Raw genomic sequence first — 22,674 nt, forward strand, 5'->3', positions numbered from 1 at the left:
TTATCATTCAAAAAGAGTTTTTATTTCTCATTTTCATCTGTGAAAATATGTTGTTGATGAAAATTACTCGTCAATGAAATTAACACTGCACACCAGTTCTCCCACTATTTGAAAAAGTCAAATCAAGATTTTCTTTAAATGTACTGAAATCAGCAGGTTTGTGTGAGGGTTAAAATAGCAACTATGAGATGTGCTGGCTAATATAAGTGTGTGTCCCTGTGGAAGTCTGATCTGAAATATGAGCCGCCAAGACATATCAGCTGATTCCACACACACAGGTCATTAGCTTAAGAAATTCACAAGGTCATTTAGATTTGTACACTCTGTCATATGCACACATTCACAAACACATGCACAGAAGCACAAACATGGCCACCACACCTTTAAACAACATTGTTTCTTTCCTCCACCGTCCCTGTTCATTATTGATAAGTGGGTTAGCATGCTGCTAAATAAGGCCAGCCTCTGTTTTGCCTTATTTGGCTCTGCTTTGGCTCAGCAAAATGCATTAACCCGGATTCTGGTGTATGCTAGCCGCTAACACAGGGACGATTTCATCTCAGCTAAGCTCCACTCGGCTGACAGCAGTGCTGCAATGCAGCTTTTCACAGTCAGAGCGCCACAATCACACAGATCTGTAATGTATGGAGGATCCAAGACAGCACAAGAGAAAAAAGGAGGAGGAGAAAGACATGTTTACTGGCTGCGTTTCTTTGAAATTATTGATATTTTTTAATATAGATCTGGATTCAGAAGCAGAAGGCCTTGTGCAATGCTTTAATTAAATTGTACCTAATAAGTAGTACAGCTATTTATCTACTAATATTGCTAGAAAATGAACTAATATTGTTGACAGAGGATGAAAATTATGACATTTGTTGAAATACGAATTATATAAAGGTTAATTCCGGCTAAAGGTAATCCGATTTAATGAGCACTTAGAAAGTTGCTGCAAAAAATCAATACATCTGTGACCACACATCAGTGAAATTCTCTAAATTATGCAGGACGCTGAATTTAAGGGGTCCACAATGGTCCCCTGACTGTAAAAAAATATAAAACAAAAAAAAGAATAAATGAATAAAATTTATATAATTATAAAATGTAATATTATATGTGACCCTGGACCAAAAAAACAGTCATAAGGGTCAATGTTTTGAAATTGAGATTTATACATTTGAAATCTAAATAAATAGACTTTCCATTTATGCATGGTTTGTTAGGATAGGGCAATATTTGGCCGACATACAACTATTTGAAAATCTGGAATCTGAGGGTGCAAAAAATTGTAAATATTGAGAAAATCACCTTTAAAGTTGTCCAGATGAAGTACTCAGCAATGCATATTACTAATCAAAAACTACGTTTTTGAGAATTTACAAAGTGTCTTTATGGAACATGATCTTTATTTAATATCCTAATGATTTTTGGCATAAAAGAAAAATCGATAATTTTGACGCATACAATGTATTGTTCGCTATTTCTACAAATAAACCCATGCTACTTAAGACTGGTTTTGTGATCCAGGGTCACATATATAAATATTATATTATGTTATATTACAAAATGCATACTACAATATAAATCAATACATTGTTTTCAGCCCATTCTGAGCCTAAAAGCCTAGAATTAATAATTATTTAATAATTAATCAATCAATTAAATAATAAATAAAATAAAAAAATAAAGAGTTCTAGTGAGATATGGTTAGAAACATCATCTTCATACCTAGTTAATGCATGTGCTTGATTATGTCATTTATGAAGAAATAGAACATTTAAATAGAACAATATAATAAAAATTAAGTCAATTTTTTTTCTTTGGTTGGTTGATCCCCGCACGTCCTGATATTGCTAAGTTAGATGTGTTGCTGGGACAACATATTTTGTTGACCCTGAAACAACATTTAAATCCAAAAATGTAATCTTGACCACATCCCTACACCTAAACCTAACCTTACCCATGAGTAATCCCTAAAATCAGAGGAAATGATAGATGAATGACACTGATGTACATGCACCAGACGCTGATCGTAAGCCTTAACTTCACAAAAACTATAAACTGTTTTTTTTTTCAAATCTGACTGGTTAAACCACAATGTTCCAGGGTTAACAAAGATGTTGATCCAGGAACATGTCGCACTTGGTAAAATCAGGTTCTGCGTTGATCCCCTGTGCGTAAGCCTGATTCAATTTGTAAACCAATATCATCTATGCACATCATAAAAACAGCTTCATGTGGGCAAACATGATTTAAACTGTGATGAAATACTTCCTGAACGCAGTATTTGCACATTTGTGTTGTTTTGGTCTTTAAATGTATTCTATGATCATTTCTCTCCTGGCATTCATATCCTTTTTACTCACAAGGCTCATTTAAGTAAATCACGTTCATCAATAATGAGTCATTTTGTTCTAGGCTTCTATGAATGTCCAAGCTATTCCTGGTTTTTGTCTCACAGGTCAAAACTGTTGTACTCATGACTAACAATACTGACAAAAATGTTATCAGCCATCTTCTAAGAACCACAAATCATTTTGTCAACAAAGTATACCTCCAAAACAAACACTAAACCATGCATTGATCTGCACTGAACATATGAAGCCTTGCAAGGACTACAAACTCTTTGGAACGACATGAGGGTGAGGAATAATGACAGAATGTTCATTTTTGGGTGAACTATTCCTTTGAGATTGAACCTTTAACTTAAAAATATGCTTGACATGATATATAGACAGAGAGAGGGGAGAGAGACTCATTTTATTCAGTTAAAAATCATTGTATTTAATAACACTGGATCAACCTGCCAACATATCCAAAAATTGTTCAGTCTCACACAGCTCTGGAAACCTTGTTGCTTCAGTGGCCTGTCTGTCAAATTCTGATGCACTGGACAAGGGAAATCAAGTGTGTAGAATCTCATCATGTGTGCTGACCTGTGTCAGATTCCAGATGAACGGACAGGAGACGGGCTGGTGTAATCAGGGATGCCAGGCTATTGTCAACACAGGCACCTCCCTCCTCATTTTCCCCGAACAGTAAATGGCAACCCTGACTCTACTGGAGCACAACATTATCAGTTCAGAAAGGTCAACTACTACTAACTATTTCTCGCCTCTGAGCAAACAAAGGGTGACAATTTTTTCATGCTTAACAAGCTGCGTTTGCTTTTCTGTGACTTGATCAAGCTTAATTATTACCCAGATGCTCCAAAAAGCCTCAAACTTTCTGAAGAGGGAAATATATAATAATATTATAGGTATGTATTATATAACAATACATACATACATACATACATGTTAATATGATTCAAAGCGGATCCACGTACAGCACTCTTACAATCTCTGAGTTTGGAAAGGCTATTAAAAAGTTCACATGAGCTTCTAGAAAAGGAAAATATTTCTCTAACCTCTGTCAACCTGCCATCCTGATCAGAGAACCATTTATAGGGATTTCAGTGCTATTCCTACATGAGCCTCTAATGACCCTCCCATGAGATGAAACATGGGAGTGCGGAAACAATCCTACATACACGAGAAAAACGTTGAGGATCCAGACAGTTGATTGTGTGCTTTGAAGATGCGTTTTAATGAGCTTCTGTTTAATCACTGAAATATCAGAGGATTTAGAGGAATGTCGCTCCACTGAGCAACTCAACCCAAGTGTGTGTGTGTTATAAGATACAATGCTACTTCAATCTAAGACTAGCTAAGCCAAATTGTGCCTCACACATTTAAACACACAAAAAAAAGAATCTCCAAAAAACAGATCTACAGCAGATCCCTGTCTCCATTTACAGTCCACGCTCAGATCTAAACTCTGGCTTGACAGCAGACGGTATAGGAGCTCCTGGGAGAAGCAGTGCTCTAGACTCAGAACCACTCTGTGATATTAGTTACAGACTCACAGTGATTCATGAATTATGAATGAGTTCACAAAAATCAGATCTAGCAGTAGTGCTAATGATGGGATGCATCTATAAACACATTTAGCTTTGCCTATTAACCTACAGTGGCGAGACATTCAAAGTCAGTTTTACATCATTAAAAGTGTTTTTAAACACACATAAACTCAGTAAAAGGAACCAGAATATTTTAGGGTAGTCTTCAAGTCACCTAGCAACCACCCAAAATGCTGTAACAATGCCCCAGCAACCACCTAAAACACACTAGCAAGTACATTGCTATGTACAATACACCCAGTAAATCTAAATAGCAATGCCCTAGCAACCACCTAGAACACCCTAGTAACTGCATTACTATGCACAAAACACCCAGAATTAAGCAATGACAAAAGACACTAAAACTGCTCAGATCACCCCAGAAACCACATGGCAACACCCTAGAAACCACCAGAACATCCTAGCAACTACACTGAAACATGCAAAAAAAAAACCACTCACAACTACCCTATCAACAACATAGCAATGCTCCATCAAACCACCCAGAACATACTAGCAACTGCAATGCTATGCACAACACTAAGAATGATTTAGCAATGACATAAGACTAAAAACTGCTCAGAGCAACCTAGAAACAACATAGCAACGCCCTAGCAACCACCCAGAACACCCTAGCAACTACACTGAAACATGCCAAAAACACTCATAACTTTAACAATGATATAACACACTAAAACCAGCTAAGCTGCATAACTACTTACAATCACTCTAGCAACAACATAGCAATGCCCTAGCAACCACTCAGAAGACCCTACTAACTTCTGCCTACTAACTTGGTATACATAAAAAAACACCCTAGCAACTTATTTGCAACATGCAAAAAACACTCAGCAACACATTAACAATGACATAACACACAAAAAGGTACATCACTACATTAAAAAGTGCACAACTACATAAAAACATGAAAAAACACTCACAACCACCCTAGCAACACCCTAGCAACTACCCATAACATCCTAGTAACTGCAATGCTATGCACAAAAACACTGCTTTAGCAATGACAAATGACACTAAAAACTGCTCAGAGCACCCTATCAACAACACAGCAATGCCCTAGCAACCACTCAGAACACCTTAGCAACTACATTGCAACATCCAGAAAACACTCAGAATACTTTAACAATGACATAACACACTAAAACCAGCTAAGCTACATCACTACATTAAAACATGCAAAAAACACTCACAACCACCCTAGCAACAACATGGCAATGTCCTAGAAGCCATCCAGAACATACTAGCAACTGCACTGCTATGCACAAAAACACTTAGAATACTTTGGCAATAACAAAAGACACTAAAAACTGCTCAGAGTACCCTAGCAATAACATAGCAACACCCCAGCAACCACCCAGAACACCCTAGCAACTGCATTGCAACATGCAAAAAAAAACCACTCACAACCAGCCTAGCAACAACTTGGCAACACTCTAGCAACCGCCCCAGAACATCCTAGTTATTACACTGCTGTGCACAAAAACATTCAAAATGCTTTGTTAATGGCAAAAGATACTAAAACTGCTCAGAGCACCCTAGCAACAACATAGCAACACCCTAGTAACCTAACAACTGCACAGCAACATTTTTGTAACATCTCAGCATTGTAGCGACAAGTTTTGCATGTGCAAGCACAGCATGTGTTCTGTGATAATAAGAAATGCATTATTTATAGGTAGAAGTTGCTAGTGAATAGGTGAGATCATTAACTGTAAGTCACAGCGACAAAAATATTTAATATGTCCCATCTCCAGATGGGATGTTATTCGCATAATTAATCAAAGATGAAACACCTGTTTTCTCAGTGAACTCCTAACCTCTCCATAGACAGCCTTATCAATCTAGTTAATAAAGAGATTATTTATTCAGATTCTTTATTGATGACCATCTCGATGGCTCCTTATGTTCAACTGTTTCCCAAAGCCCAGTTTTTTGCTCTCTCATCTTCCCCGGCAATCACCAGTTGGCCACTCCAAACCCGTTAATCCTAATTACAAAAGGTGGGGCATGTTTCGGGCCCTGGGGGACGCACATACACTGCCAATCACTGGCTGTTACCATAGTAGCTGCGCTGTGCAAGGGGTGATGTCACACCATTAACAGAACACCACTGAGACACACGGCAGGTTAAGCAGGGTGAGGTCACCTCTGCAGCTGTCACCATGACAACCACATCCCACCAGAGATGGGCTTAATGTGCTGAATCATGTATCTATTCTCCAAGCTGGTTTGTTTTCAAACAATGCTAACTTCGGGACTTTGATTTGGACTCATACAGTGTATTGTTGGCTATTGCTACAAATATACCATTGCTATTTATGACTGGTTTTGTGGTCTTGGGTCACATATAGGCTACTACAGATGTAACTTTCCTTCAAACATGTATTCTTATTCTTTCTAGGAGTGATAAAAAAGTGTGTTTTGTTCTGGTACCAGTTTAGGCCTCTCATGGATAGATAAATAAATATTACACTACAACCGCCAGTTGGTGGTGGCAAGTCCCTCTATTAATGAGTGATTCATTGAATCTTTCATTCAAATGATTCTTTCAAACCCAATGATTCATTTAGAATGACTGTCTTTATGAATGAATCACTGACTCAAATGATTTGCTCAAAAACAGATTAATTCAGGAAACAACGTATTGATCTGAGACACACAAATGTTCAGATTCAGCTTTTAAAAAACTATTTTCGCTGGCAAAACAGAAAAAACAGACACTGTTTGTGTATATAACTCACTCAACATTAACATCTTGTTTGTTGAACTGCTGTATAAAATCACTATCACATTCACATAGGCTGATATTCGCAATTACGAAAATGAACCATGGGTTTTATTATAGTAAAAGTGTGGTAATCATGTTTTTTGGGAAATTGATTACCATTTGTATAACCACAGTTTCACTACAAATACCATGGTCAAACTATGAATACTGCAGCAAAACCACGTACCAAACCAAACTGTAGTAACCATGTTTTTTTGGTTTTATTTGTAGTAAAACCATGTTTTAATTTTCGTAAGTGCAGGAAAATTTTGTTATATTGCTATCTAGCAGGGTTATTTTTTGCGTCATATGAGTTATATACTCAATAACATCAGCTTGAATATCGTTAGAACAACAGTTCAATATTATCAAAGACAATAAATATCAAACACCCCTAGTTCTTGCCTCTAAGTCTAAGAGAATAAATTGAGAACAAGGGACACTAATAAAGCATAACCTCAGGAAACCCTGCATTGACTTACACACAGTACTTGACTGTAAGTGTCTGCATTAATTATGAGGAAAGCAGTAGAAACTGAAAAGACAGAACAGTAAATGAGAAGAGAGAGGGAGAGAGAAATGTGCAAGACATAAAGGTTAGACTAGTCACGGGAGATTTTTCAAAAGCCTGGCTAAATTGGTAGGAAAAGGACAAAGCTGCTGATATATCTATGGCTGGGTGAATATTTATATTTAGAACATGGAACTCTAGAATACCTGACTCTGATTGGTCGACTGACACATTTTGTTATCAAACATTGTACATATATACATATACACATGCTGTACCAGTTAAGTATGAGTTTGATTTGTTTACTTAATGTCAGTGTATGGCCAGAACAACACAGCAGGGTGTCAATTTAAATTGAAGTCATACTACACCATTTAAAGATGTTATATAACAGTTCATGCTTCAAAACCCCTTTCTAATGGCATCATGTGACAACAGATCAGAATTCCTTGTCAACACACTTCTCATTCCATAATTAAATTACATCTTGTGACCCACAGCACTACAGCTGCAAGTTAAATTAGTTAAGGTGAACCTTTACCACAATCAATATTCTAATTAGACACACTGAATAGATCATAGGTGGGTCATCAAACATTCTCATATATGATATGATATGTCATGTGACCACACTGTACCTCTAATTAGCATTTTAATTCTATTTCAAATAAATGAGGTTCTTTTGAACTATTGATAATAATTCATATGGTTTCCTCAAAAATATTAAGCAGCACACCTGTTTCGACTTTGATAAGAAGCAGTAAGATTCTTGCAACCAGCAGTTATATTCCAATTGAAACCAAGCAGATGTTTGCTGCCAAACACAAAACATTCATTTTGAGAAGCCGCTCCGACATGCAGACACACAAACATTTTCACAGTATTTCTGTATTCCAAAGGGAGCAGCTGTAGACTTACATAAACAGCTTAAGGAGAGGCTGCTTTTATGGGTACTCTTTACTGCATTAGTATGTTTGTGTGTAATGCGTGTCTCTTTCTGTCCCTATACAGTGTCTGTTTGAGAAAGCTTTAGGTTCTCTAGCCCTAAGACCACAGTGCATTACCTTAGAGTACTGCTGAGCCATGCGTATCTCTCACACACACACACAATTCTTCCTGGTCAGTGAAAATCCTTTCCATAATTCAGCCCACACATAGTATGAGAAATGGGAAAATCCCTTCTTCTGTGTACTAATGCTTCAGTTTTCTTTTTATGTCTTTTTTCAAAAAAATATATTTAAAAATAAATAAGCTTCATTGTGACAACATCTAAATTAACTGGTTTACAACAGGGTTTCTTAAGTTGCAATTAAAACAAAGCTAATTAGAGACATTTTACAAGAAAACACTATTCCAATCTTACTAGTTATAGCCTATAATTATGTTACTTGCCATTTCTTTTTGTAATTATTTGTGAAATGTACTAATAATTTCTAAGTGAAAATTGTTTTAAACATTGTCCTTTTTTTTCAGAGTTCAAAGTATTTGTGATATCAATCATGCACATTAAACCTGGTACTGATAAACAGAGAGCCAGAGATCGTGCAATGTACAAAGTCTTTTTTTATCATGCCAGTAAAGCTACTTCAGTCTGAAGAGAGAGACAGTTTTTCTCTTCATTAAAACATCATCCTAAGGCATTAGAGAACACAGACTGCAGCCCATTATTTCTACTCTATAAGAGATGACAGGTTTATGGGAGGACAAGGAGAGGATACGAACCCGCATTTCCATTATAAAGTAAACAATCGAGAAAAAGGATTACAGAAATGTGGATTAAAAGCAGAACAGCTAAAGGAAAACCAAGAGAGGTGTATCAATTTGAGCTGACAGCAAACCATCATACTGGCTTTTTTAAGCTGTCAAAGACCTGTTTTGAAATCACTTGGCCTATACCTGCATGGGGCTTTAGGTCGCTTAACCTGAGATCGTCGGACTGTCAGACGTGATGTGACCCGCCAGACTCTTTTGATTCATTCTGCTGGAAGCTTAGGATGTTTTGAATTTTTTAAGCTCTTCTCACATGTACTGAGGGACATTTAGTCTGTCTGTCTGCATGTGTTTGTCAAGACTGAATGTTCCTCGCAAATAAACATCGCCTTCATTTCAGGAATAAAATGTGATACAACAAACACCTTTACACTTACGCACATGATAACAGATTGACAGGAAGACTAGTGTGCCATGGAGAAAATGAAAATTAACTGTCACTCATAGGACGGTTATAACCAACAATTTCCCTTCGTCCTTATAAGTGGTTAAATCTAAACTATATTTCAATTACTGTCACTGCAATTTAATATTTACTTACATCAAGCATATTACCACAAAACAGTCATAAGGGTCAATTTTCAGAAACTGAGATTTATACATCATATAAACCTGGACAAAAAAGCTTTAAATTGGCTGAAATATAACTATTTGAATATCTGAAATCTGAGGGTGCAAAAAAATCATAATATTGATAAAAAAATCCCCTTGAAATTGTCCAAATGAAGTTCTTAGCAATGCATATTGCTAATCAAAAATTATGTTTTGATACATTTACGGTATGAAATTTACAAAATGTCTTCATGAAACATGAACTTTACTTAATATCCTAAAGATTTTTGGCATAAAAGAAAAAATAATTTTGACCCAATGTATTTTTGGCTATTGCTACAATTATACCTATGCTACTTAAGACTGGTTTTGTGGTCCAAGGTCACATATTTTGTTTTAAAAAGCCAACAAAAGTTAATTTAAATTATTTTAATCATTTAAAACAATTGTTTTAAAAAAATAGCTCACCCCAAAATTTTATTTGGTTAAAATGTGTTTACTCTCAGATCATCCAAGAAAACTTCAAATCATTGCTTCTAGCCATAATCGACAATAACACTTCCTCCAAGTCCATCCCCTATTTTCCTCTCACATCAAAATCCACATTTGACATACAACAGTTTTTTTTAAATAGTTTTGGACTATTCTCGCTTGTAAACGGAGCTTGATCTGTGCACATTTCTCTCCTCATTCAGACGAGACGACTGGAGAAAACAATATTATGGATAGAGGACTCATATTTATCTGGAAGCATTTTGCATTTTGATAAAAATATCTTAATAATGGATTTGTTTCAACACACTGCTTTTCACTTTGTAAGATGTTAACTGATGGACTAGAGTAATGTGGATTACTTGTGATGTTTTTATCAGCTGTTTGTATTCTGACGGCACCCATTCACTGCAGAGGATCCACTGGTGAACAAGTGATGTAATGATTAATTTCTCCAAATCTGTTCTGATAAAGAAACAAACTCATCTACAGCTTGGATGGCCTAAGGGTGAGTACATTTTCAGCACATTTATAGCAAATAACAGTAGCTGAAAGCACTTTGCTTGTCTACACCATAAAAACTGTTCTGTCAAATAACCTAAAAATCTAAATTTACAGCTTTTATTCAATTCAAATATATGATTTAATATATCTCAACCTGACTATCGTGTTACTCCAGTGAAAGTCGTTTTAAGAGTCGCAAATGCATTTTTTTACAGTGAAATACAACTGAGGATATATTGTTTTTAGAATGTGATGTCACTCTATTGATTCATTTAAATGACTAATACTCAGTTGTATTAGTTACATTCACATACCAAGAATTAACTATCTACTAGCCAAGTTAGAGCAGTGCACATCAAAACTCGATCTTCATTAACATCTAAACTAAAAATATTAAATTCTTTGCTACTTGACAGACTTGAATTATGGTACAAAATGAAAAAAAAGAATGAGGTAACTCCTTACATCACAGGTCAATACCCATTATTATAGTATTACCAATAACAATGTGCAATTACAAGCAGCTCCACAAACACAATTAAGTACTGTTCATTAGTACTACACAGCACTATATAATTACACAATTATGGGAACACTGTAATGTGTGATCAAAATTTAAAATGCAGTTATGAGCATCACAACAGGGCGTGGGCCTTTCCAGTATATGCCAACTATCTCAGAGAGGATGCGTCAGGCAATGACATGCCAGGAAAAAAAAATCAATCGTCTGTCCTTCATTCAATTTCATGTACATGTTAGCATTGTTCTACAAACACATTAAATCCGTGCCAGAAAAAAAAAAAAAAAAGACAAGAAAAAGGAAACAATAACAAGGGCGTTATTGTTGATGCACATCAACAACACAAGGATGCTGAGCATCACTGCTTGCGGATGCTGATGATGCTGATGCTGATCTCTGGATGTGACATTACAGACACCTAAACAGCGCTGATGGTCACGCATGACCAGCTTATATAAATAAAAACGCCAGAAGAAAAGGAAACCCCGCGCATACTCGAGAGAAATACTGCGTGTCTTACCTGCATCCCGGAGGAGAGAGGGAGTGGAAGGTGGAGAGAGAAAACATCTCTGCCCTGTCCGCCATCTTCTTAGTGACTCAAAAACAGAGACTGCAGATGCAGATGTCCGCAGCCCATCCACAGACGCTGAAGAAGCGGATATTAAATATGATCGCGCTTGATTTTCTCTCCTCTTCGGCCACACTGACTGCTGACGCCCGCTGGGAATCACACCATCAAAACGGTCCGATCGCTGATCCAAAGAAATGAGAGTCAGATATAAAGAACGCACATAGGTGGCGATGTATTGATATATTATCTTCTGTTTCAGTCACACACCTGCTGATGAACCAGTGCGCTGTTTGGCGTGATCTGCGCGCATCTGATGATGCTGATGCTGATGAGGGAGGGGGGCAGAGGCGCGTGCATGGATCTCTTAGAAATAGAACGAGCGGATAGAATGCCAATGAACGTTAAACGGGTCTAGAAGTGGGTGTGGCTAAGAGGTCCAGAGGTTGTCTTTGATTGGTCAAGGTTGATGGTTAATTCCTATCTATCTATCTATCTATCTATCTATCTAGGTTCACAAAATTTGTGTATTTTTCTGTTTAAGAAAAGTAAAGAACATCCTTTCTATATATATATATATATATATATATATAATTATATAATTATATATAATTATTATATATACACTACCGTTCAAAAGTTTGGGGTCAGTAAGACTTGTAATAGTCTTTAAAGAAGTCTATTATGCTCATCAAGGCTGCATTTATTTGATTAAAAATATAGAAAAAAACAGTAATATTGCAAAATGTTTTTACAATATAAAATAATGTTTTTTATTTTAACATACTTTAAAATAGAATTTATTCCTGTGATAAAAAGTTGAATTTTTATCAGCTGTTACTCCAGTCTTAAGTGTCACATGATCCTTCAGAAATCATTCTAATATGCGGATTTATTATTAGAATGATCAATGTTGGATAATATCAACAGTTGTGCTGCCAAATATTTTTTGGAACCTGTGATTTTTTTTTTTTCTCAGGATTCTTTCATGAATAACAAGTTTAAAAAGTACAGTGTTTATTCAAAATATAAATATTTTATAACAATGTAAATTATTTAGTATTAACTTTTAATAAACTTTTAATTATTAACTTAATACATCCTTGGTGAATAAAAGTATTAATTTCTTAAAAAAAAAAAAATGTACTGACCCCAAACTTTTGAACGGTAGTGTAATTATTATTACATATAATTACATTTACAAGCATAAAGGCAATACACAAAATATTGTCAATAACAGCTGTTGCTCAAAAATGACTATAATTCTTGCTTAAAATTAACCCAGAATAGGTTGGAAATTACCATGTTTTAATATGTTCAATAAATTAACATTTATTAAACTTTTAAACTTTGTAGTACACAAACACCTCCAAAAATGTCTTAAGTTTAATGCATCTCAATAGAGGATTTGTTTTTTGAGCCGTCAAGCGCCATCTAGAGGATAAACGGGTTGTGTCTCTTTTAAAACAGTTGGTAGCTAGTTAACTGCTCAATAATCGGCCTCCGAATCCTGTTCGTTCGAGAGCTACGTAAGATTTTGCAGCACGATGTTGCGTGTGGGCAGAACACAGAGCGACTGTAGGGGACTGCAGTTTAAAATCACTAGAAGAAATGGGTGCCCTCTGGCGAAACATGACTGTTCAGTCAATACAGTCACTCACAATATTACCTTACGTGCTTTCAGCTCTCTAAAACCAGTTATGTAATAACTCGCCAGTATTTAACAGCCAAATTATAAGCTTAAGCACAAAAGTATATTAAGTCTCTGAGTAGTAAATTATGAAATAACCACTCAAAAGTACAATGGTAGCTTGAAAATGTCATGATTTTATGGGAATATTTTCTTTAAATTATCTAAGAAAAGTTATTGTAAATTAAAGTTTAGTTAAAAAAATGTATGCACAGAATGTTCCTATGAAAGATTGTACAAATGTAAGACATTTCTTGCAGGAAAAATTGGCAGTAGACTAATTATCAGGTTAATTATCAAGCACAGCATATTTGCTCATATCAATAAACAGGTCTATGTAACAATTATAAAGCATAGTTCATTCAGTTGGATTGTTAACCCTTGTTCTGCTGCAGAGGAGCTGTTCAGTAATTGGTGCTGAAAGCCTTACTAACAGTCAGAGCCACAGTGGTGGGAGTGAATAATGCAGAGAACACAGTGTGCTGCAATTCAAATACGAAGGTCGTTTTAGGACGTGGGGTTTCCTGTACAGACAAAATATTTGCTGACAAAGTGATTTTAAGGTCAGTGTGAATGTGTGTGAGAATAGAGAAAGACAGAGAGGACCTGAGAGACTCAATGCCATATTCCTCACAGTACTTAAATTTCAGCTGTGAATAGCTTTAAGCTGATTAATAAGGTGACGCTTAAGTTTTCATCTGTTTGTTATCACATAAAATATATAAAATATACTTAGAATCATGTAGGTGGTACACTAGAAGGCCTAAAACTTGGCTTTTCTGGTAACTGTGATCAACAATAACAGAGCGTTACCCATACAAGCGCAATCACACAAACACATACTACCCCAAGGTTGCCAGGTTTTAACCACAAAACCTGCCAAAATGAGCCCGTTTTGAAGGAGGTCCCTCTGTAAAAACCCTGCTGAAATTTTTAATGGTTTAATCAGTAAAACCATTACAAACTAGTTATAATGAGATTTGTATTAGTTTTAATGGAAACTGTAATGGGTTTCTACTGGTAGCTAATTGGTCACCTTCTATTGGTGGGTTGTTATAACCACTAAATTCTAATGCAGTATGTCCCAAAACCTTTTTTAATGGTTTTAATGGTTTAAAGTTAATGGTTTGTAATGGTATTTGTAGTGGAAACCATTAGAATGATTCCTATTGTTTTTTTTTTTTTTTTTTTTTTTTTTTTTTTTTGTTTGTTTGTTTGTTTGTTTGTTTTAGCAGGGAATCACGCTCCAGGGACTAAATATCACATTATTTGGGTCCTTCAACCCGCGGACATGGAAAAACAACTGCAGACCTGGCAACACTGCATTACACTAAAATATAGATCCTATAGATTTACTATTCAGTATACAATGAAACATAAGATACCGTTATACTAAATAATTTAAAAAATACTTTTAAAACAAAATTGCACTTTGAAAGTATGCATAGTGCATTATTGTTTTCAACAATAAATCCATTTTATACTTCCAAAAACACATTTTACAATATTTACTATTCTATAGATTTAGTTACTTCAATTAACTAATTAATAGACTTTAATGTAACACTTTACTTTTCAATATACTAACGTCGCACAGTGCTAACCGAACTACACTTCCCAAAGCTCTTTGTAGTCCTAATAGATTTGACCAATCAGCGCTCTGACTTTAAGAGGGCGGTACTAGAAATGCGTTACGTGCCACGGTATCCAAATCTGATTGGTTAAACTAAACGTCAATCTACTTAAGTCAGTCTGCAGTGACTACGCTAGCGGTTACTTCACAAGGAAGTAGTGGACGTTAAAGTAGGAAGATATTTAATTAACAGCCTTTACAGTTTGCCGATACGTCTGCGTATTTAATGTAACAGATAAGCAAAGCTCATGTGAAAAAAATAGGTAGTAATTTTTCCGATATTTTTAACCCAACGGTCTCTTTTCTCGCCGTAAACGGTGTTCTGTTATCTCAAGCGATTAGATATTTTATTGTGCGTTGGCGATAGTGATGCATGTGCGTTCATTCAGGCTCAATTAAATGCTGCTTCTGGGGCGGATTGGTGTTCTTACTTATAGCGGTTCGGTTCTCTCACTCTCTTTAAGGAAGCGTTGGATTTCTAGCTCGTAAGATTATGAATTCGGATCAGAAAGAGAAGTGCATGAGTAATGGAGCTGGGACTGTAAGCAGATGCGCTAAGGATGACGCGGATTCAGACAGACCTGCTGGCGGAGACTCGCTGATGGTGGCCGAAGAGAGACATCCGAGATCTACCAGTCCCCGCGGTGTAAACGGGGATGATGACTCTGAAGCGGAGTCCCACCAGGACGGCCGTAACGTGGATGTGGACCCGGATACTAGACGTAGGGCGTTCAGCTGGTGCCGTGACTTTCTGTCCGGATCGTGGAAGGATATATCAGAGCATGACTTTCAGATAAATATAGTCAGGTGATTAAACTTTGGGAAAATATCTTAGTGATATTTACTGATATTTCTAATGCTCACCACTTATTTGATCCAAAAAACAGTAAAATCAGTAATATTGTGAAATATATTTACTATTTAAACAAACTGCTTTCTATTTGAATATATTTTTAAAAACTGTAATTTATTCCGTGATCACAGCTATTTTTTTTTGTTTGTTTTTTTATTTTTTGCATCATTACTCCAGTCTTCAGTATCACATGATCCTTCAGAAATCATTCTAATATGTTGATTTGCTGTTTAAGAAGCATTTTTATTGTTATTATTATAAATATTTAAAACAGTTGAGTACATTTTGTTCAGGACTCTTTGATGAATAGAAAGATCCAAAGATCAGCATTATAATAAATAATACTTTTATATAGCAAGGATGCTTTAAATTAGTCAAAAGTGATGATAAAGACAATTGTAATATTACAAAAGATTTCTATTTCAGGTAAATGTTGTTCTTCTGAACTTTCTATTCATCAAAGAAACCTGGAAAAAAAAAAGTCTACTCCGCTGTTTTCAACATAATGATAATAGTAAATGTTTTTTAAGCAGCAAATCAGAATATTAGAAAGATTTCTGAAGGATCATGTGACTGGAGTAATAATGCTAAAAGTTCACAGGATTCAATTAAATTTTAAAATATATTCAAATGGAAAATAGTTATTTGAAATACTAAAAATATTTAAAAAAAAAAAAAATTACAGTTTTTTTTCTGTACTTTGGATGAAATAAATGCAGGCTTGGTGAGCAGAAGAGACTTCTTTAAAAATATTAAAAATCTTACTGTTAAAAAGCTTTTGAGTGGTAGTGTATATGTACATATATGTATAAAGTACAATACTTTTTGTTTTTTTTGTGCCTGTAGTGGAGGACTCAGTAACCTGCTGTACATGTGCAGTTTACCCGATAATGTTCAGCCTGCCGGAGTCGAACCTCGACGAGTTCTGCTCCGGATCTACGGGGCCATTCTACAGGTGTGTCACCCTGACCATATTCAATTTTAAGTATACCAAATATGCTGTTGCAAAAGCTGATAAGCTGATAATAGTCTATATCTTGGACAAGATGTTCATTGCCCAGTGCTGTTGAATTCCTACTGCACATAATAATCTAATCAAGCTTTGCTCTGTTTGCTCAAATGCATCAGTTTCTTTGTTCACACACACAGGGAGTGGAATCTCTTGTTTTGGAAAGTGTGATGTTTGCCATTTTAGCAGAGAGAGAGTTGGGCCCACATCTCTATGGCATTTTCCCAGAAGGCCGACTAGAGCAGTACATGCCTGTGAGTCCTAAATCAAAATCTCAGATCCTAGAAACAAACCTTTAAACACAGTTATGTGTTTAGTACTTGAATGATGCAGCCAAGCTAAGGAGAGTTTTGCATGCCTTAATCATAGATAAAATATTTTCCATTCCATGCATAATCTAAGAGTGATAATCAGATCTGTTTCTCTTCCACAGAGCAATCGTTTGCGTACAGAGCAGTTGGGGTTCCCAGAGATCTCAGCTGAAATAGCCAGTAAAATGGCACGATTTCATGGGATGGAGATGCCATTCAACAAGGAACCCAAATGGCTGTTTGGAACCATTAACCGGTAAAACTATAGTCCTACAGTTATAGAAACACTCACTACCTGTGTATTTTTTTTAAATGCATGCTTCTATCCCAGAACATGCAGACTGCTATTCATACCTGAAAACTGCAACTATCAAAAAATTAGCTAATGTTACTGAACCAATGAGTTTGGCTGTTTGTAGTAGCTGTTTTAAACAGACATATGTTGTTGCAGTTGTAACACAGAAATTACAAGCCGTTAATTACTTTGTTTACCTCAAGAGTAACAGTGTGTCCTAGATAACAGAATTAGTGTATTAGTGTAGCTAGTGTAAGAAATCGGCCTTTAATATGTTTTTGTCATTATATTTAAATTAAGCACACAGTGGTTTATAATGTTTGCGATGTATACGGATGTTGGCATCAGTGTTGAAATGACTGTTTGTGTTTATTCTTCTAAACAGGTATATGGAACAAGTTAAAACTATAAAATTTGTGCGTGAAGCTCACATCAAGAAATTTAATAAGTTAATGAAGTATGATCTTCCTGGAGAACTTGAGAATCTAAGGTGAGAATAGATGAAATTTCAATAAAAAAGCTGAAAGGCCAAGGTCACTGACAAAGTTTGGGGTTGGCAGGAAAGGCTACATGTATTTGATTAAAAATACAGTAAAACTGTAATATAATAAAATATCAATACAATTTAAAATAACTGTTTTCTATTTGAATATATTATAAAATGTAATGTATTCCTGTGATGCAAAGCTGAATTTTCAGCATCATTAGTCCAGTGTCACAGTGTCACAGTTGTGTTGCTTAATATTTTCAAGATTTAATGAATAGAAACTTCAGAAGAACAGCATTGCTTTTATAAAATCATAAATGTCTTTACTGTCATTTTTGATCAATTTTATGCATCCTTACTGAATGCAAGTATTAATTTCTTTCAAAGAAAAAATCTTACTGACGCCAACACTGTTGAACAGTAGTGTAAGTTTGTACACCAACACCCCTTAGCTCAGTTTCAGGCCCCACTGATTAGGCACGCTTACAGGAAGCTGCATTCTGTACATACTCAGCTTGCTTGGTCAATCACTCACACACACATATATGCGAATGTGAAACTTTTCTCTGAATAAAATGCTTGTCTACTGTTGTGTGTGTGCCTGTCAATTTCTGCACTTTTTGTTCAATAGGCTTTTAAACTGAAAACAATCATTTTAAAAGCAGGTTTATAAGAGCAATATGACAAAGTACTGTAGCACTTAATCGTGTGCCGTCTCTCTTTCTGTCAGGTCACTGCTGGCAGCTACTCCCTCTCCAGTTGTGTTCTGCCATAATGACGTACAGGAAGGTAAAAGATCTCACATTCGCATTCATGCACGCATACCAGAGTCCAGCCAGCTGCCTAATCTGGTGATCTGATACGGGTCTGTCAGTCACTGTTGTGTGTTGTACCATTATGCAACATATCTGCCCTTTCACCTATAAAATCATACTTTGTTCTTTAGGTAATATCCTCATGTTGGATGGCCGAGAGAATTCATCTGACAAACTAATGCTTATTGATTTTGAGTACAGCAGCTATAACTACAGGTAAAATTGCTCTATATAAATACATGTGCTTAGCATTGTTTTTTTTTTATGATAAATGCAGCTCTGATTAACTTTTTAATTTGATGTGCTGTGAATGCAGAGGCTTTGATTTTGGGAATCATTTCTGTGAATGGATATATGACTACACATATGACCAATGGCCCTTCTACAAGGCAAAGGTGGAGAATTACCCTAACAGACAACAGCAGGTGAGTCACAACACACTAAAGCCTATCATTAATGGTCTTAATGATACACCAGATGAGACAAGGAGAAAACAATCGTAACAAAGGTCAATTTATAAATGGTCAACTAAAAGATTATTTGGATATTGCGTTGTACAAAAAGCTTTAGGAATAAATCATCATAAGTAATATTAAGGGCATTATAAAGTGATTACGAATTAAAGCAGTATTTCAATTGAAAATTGAAAACACAATTTCCAGGATGAAGAGATAAAAGGTGAAATTATTAAATTCACTGAGGAATAAATAATGGTGGTACAAAAAGGTGAATAAAACCCTGAAACCTTCAAATCATTAAAATATGCCAGAATAATAATCTAATATATATAATAATATTACTATTAGTTTTTTTTTAATACACTTAATAAATTATCTGTGGCATTAGTTTGTGTTTGGTATTTGTGACTCTGGACCACAAAACTAGTCATAAGGGGCAATTGTTTGAAATTGAGATTTATACATCATCTGAAAGTTGAATAAATAAGCTTTCCATTGTTGGGATAAGACACTATTTGGCCAAGATACAACTATTTGAAAATCTGGAATCTGAGGGTGCAAAAAAAATCAAAATACTGAGAAAATTGCATTTAAATCGTCCAGATGAAGTTCTTAGCAATGCACATTACTAATTAAAAATTAAGTTTTGATATATTTACTGTAGGAAATTTACAAAATATCTTCATGGAACAAGATCTTTACTTAATATCCTAATGATTTTTTGGCATAAAAGGAAAAAAGGTTCATTTTGACCCGTACAATGTATAGACTGGTTATTGCTACAAATATACATGTGCTGCTTATGACTGGTTTTGTGGTCCAGGGTCACATTTGTCTAAGAAATTTATTTTTGTCATATAGTTGTAAGAGATAATTTGTGTTGGATATCAAGTATATGTAGTTTGGTGATGCTGTCATCTAGTGGAAAGTTTTGGAACTGATGTTACAAAAAGTGTGTCAAAGGTTATCACAGTAACTTTCATAGAGGTCAGCAGCCTGACTGATACAATGTTAATATTTAACAGCATTAGAAATAAGTTATTAGAAATGAGTCAAAGGGCAATGGACAATATCAACCCTTTTCAAATATCTAAACAAATTATATTCTTTTGAGCCTATTTGCGGTTTGTTTTTCAGTTACATTTTATCAGACACTATCTGTCAGAAAGGGGAGGCGCTGCACCTGCAGACCAAGCCAGGATAGAAGAGGACATGCTCATCGAGGCAAACCGGTATGAATCAGACTTTTATTGACATAACATGGGAATAGGGCCACTCTGTACCATTTGATAAATTTTCACCTTTACCTAGTAACCTTTCTATCTGTTTGTCTCAAAATCACACAAACAGGTTTGCCCTTGCGTCTCATTTCCTCTGGGGTTTGTGGTCCATTATTCAAGCCAAGATCTCCAAAATCGAGTTTGGATACATGGTAACTAAAAAAAAGTATCATAACAAAAATGAATTTTAATCCTTGTATGATGACTTTTTTTTTTTACGACCGTCATTGCTTGATAACTAATCAAAGTAGTTGCATGTCAGTGATAGCCAGCGCAGTATATGTTTATATATGTTCATATAAAATTTGTAGCTCATTGTGCTATTTGTCAGTTACCCATGATGAATATGCCTAAATTCTGAGAGCTCAGTCAAACAGCATCATAGTTATGTATACAGTAAACTTAAGTATGTATACAGAACAAATCTCGTCTGGTCATCACTGATCTGAAGACATGTAAAACCTCATTTCTGTCTCCATCTCTTTTGTTTTTTCTCCAGGACTATGCACAGCACAGGTTTGACACATATTTCAAACAGAAGAAGCTAATTTCCTAAAATGCTCTTGCAGCATGTGCTTCAGGATATCTTTTTGCATCACCTGTTGTTTAGGTATTGATTTTTGTTTTTAAAAACCATTCAAGAAAGGGCACAGCACAAAACAGTTAGGACTGTTAAAGAAAACAGTTCATCCTGGGGAACATTAATCTTGAAAGTCATGAAAACGTCCAAAGATACCCTGCCTTAAATTCACATTTGTAGGGCTTCTTATCCTTTCCAAAAAAATTAAAAAGTACAAAGTTAAAAATTATTTGCAACTAGAGGGGGAATTTTTTTTTTTTTTTTTTTTTTTTTTTTTTGCTTGAAACCTAGATTCAGTTTATGTACTGTTCGTACCTTTTCATTGTATAAGGAAAACTGTAAAATTCATTTACATTTCAATTTTTGGAATATTTAATGTGTTTACATTTGATCTAACTTGCGTGTGGTGAACATTATCTATTAATTCTATCAAGAATCATTTCATCCATCATGGGTGACCACAGGGTCCAAATGATGTCTCTTCATTTTTGTGTCCTAGTTTCATATACTATATTTGTTTGTCCTGTCATCTGAAAACAAAAACAGCATAGCTTATTTTTCCTCCCCCACAGTTAAAATGCTAAATTATATTGCATCCTTCCTATATTACATACTGTGAAATACATTGCACATTTTTTAACCTCAGGATGTTAATTAGTTTCACAATGGCACATAAATAACTCTGGTTTTGTTTGATTTTTAATGGCTGTATTTCATTTAACTTCCAGTTGGAAAAAGTACTAACAATTGGAAATAATGTTTCCAAAACTATGCTTTTCTGTGTTTTACGTTTTGACCAGTCTTTGCTCTGCCATATTGATATGTAACAGTAATTATTACTACAGTCTACAGTCATCTTCTATACATTTGTATATAGGTTTAAATACGGTCTGAACTGCACACTAAGGAACCTCAAGAACAGATGCTTAAGTACTAAACAGACAAATGCCTTTGTCCCATTTCTAAGCACCTAGTTTTGGTTTCATGTAACTGTTGATGTGGTTTTCTGTTTTAATTGTTTTATGCTTATTTATATTTTTTATTTGTCCAAAGCAAGTACACTGTACTTTTTTCAGTTCAACCAAATGGTAAATCCATCTCTGTATGAGTCTTCAATTGAGATGTGGCAGAAGAAGAACAGTACAAATGAAGGACAGTAGCATTATGCAGTGAATTAGTGGGATCATCATCTTAAGGATCATGGTACATTGTTGAAATCATATTGGGAGATTTAAATTGTCAAACTGATGCTCTTGTATTTGTCCCTGTTCAAGGGCAAAGGGGAAACTGAGGGACCATGAACGTTTTAGGCTAGGCCAGTTTAACATGCTCCCAATATCACTGTTGGTATTGAATCTGTGATTCTTAATATTGAGTTGAGAAGCAATGGCACTGTTAGAACCAATGTTAACTTCTATAATTACTTTGGTTTAATTTAAGTTATACTGTAGATTTGTCTCTGGTATGTTTCCTTTTGTTCCTTTCCGATGCAAGTATCCATTCATTTTGCTCATTAAAAAAATCATGCTGATATTGGTGTAAATGCAGTTTTTGAATATTTATTAGTAATTTGAAGGTTAAACATCTGAGCTGTTAGTATTTAGTTTATGAATTCAAT

At 35.2% G+C, this 22,674-nt stretch overlaps 2 protein-coding genes across 5 annotated transcripts in view; one reads left to right on the forward strand and one right to left on the reverse strand.

The window, feature by feature from the left end:
• Positions 1-12,013, reverse strand: part of mapk8ip2 (mitogen-activated protein kinase 8 interacting protein 2) — a 35,336-nt gene extending 23,323 nt beyond the window's left edge. Inside the window, exons 1-2 of one of the 2 annotated variants that reach the window (XM_051135202.1) lie at positions 11,916-12,013; positions 11,598-11,829 (exon numbers count right to left, since the gene is read on the reverse strand). In XM_051135202.1, the coding sequence (XP_050991159.1) occupies positions 11,598-11,662 (65 nt within the window). In that variant the 5' untranslated portion in view covers positions 11,663-11,829; positions 11,916-12,013. Of the gene's footprint in view, positions 1-11,597 lie in introns of both variants that reach the window. The other variant, XM_051135201.1, reaches the window with a different exon arrangement.
• A 3,063-nt stretch (positions 12,014-15,076) lies between these two features.
• Positions 15,077-22,599, forward strand: chkb (choline kinase beta). 3 transcript variants are annotated; one of them, XM_051135213.1, is made up of 12 exons: positions 15,077-15,138; positions 15,433-15,775; positions 16,668-16,776; positions 16,971-17,084; positions 17,264-17,397; positions 17,822-17,926; positions 18,654-18,712; positions 18,870-18,954; positions 19,055-19,163; positions 20,334-20,428; positions 20,547-20,628; positions 20,976-22,599. In XM_051135213.1, the coding sequence occupies exons 2-12, from the start codon at positions 15,462-15,464 to the stop codon at positions 21,030-21,032; spliced, it is 1,263 nt and encodes a 420-aa protein (XP_050991170.1). In that variant the 5' UTR covers positions 15,077-15,138; positions 15,433-15,461; the 3' UTR covers positions 21,033-22,599. The 3 variants fall into 3 exon arrangements, with proteins under 3 accessions (XP_050991170.1, XP_050991169.1, XP_050991168.1); XM_051135212.1 differs by having other exon boundaries at positions 15,093-15,231; XM_051135211.1 differs by having other exon boundaries at positions 15,093-15,775.
• The last annotated feature ends 75 nt before the right edge of the window (positions 22,600-22,674 follow it).

This window comes from Labeo rohita, chromosome 18 (assembly GCF_022985175.1).
Source record: "Labeo rohita strain BAU-BD-2019 chromosome 18, IGBB_LRoh.1.0, whole genome shotgun sequence".
In the NCBI taxonomy this organism is placed as follows: Eukaryota; Metazoa; Chordata; class Actinopteri; order Cypriniformes; family Cyprinidae; genus Labeo; species Labeo rohita.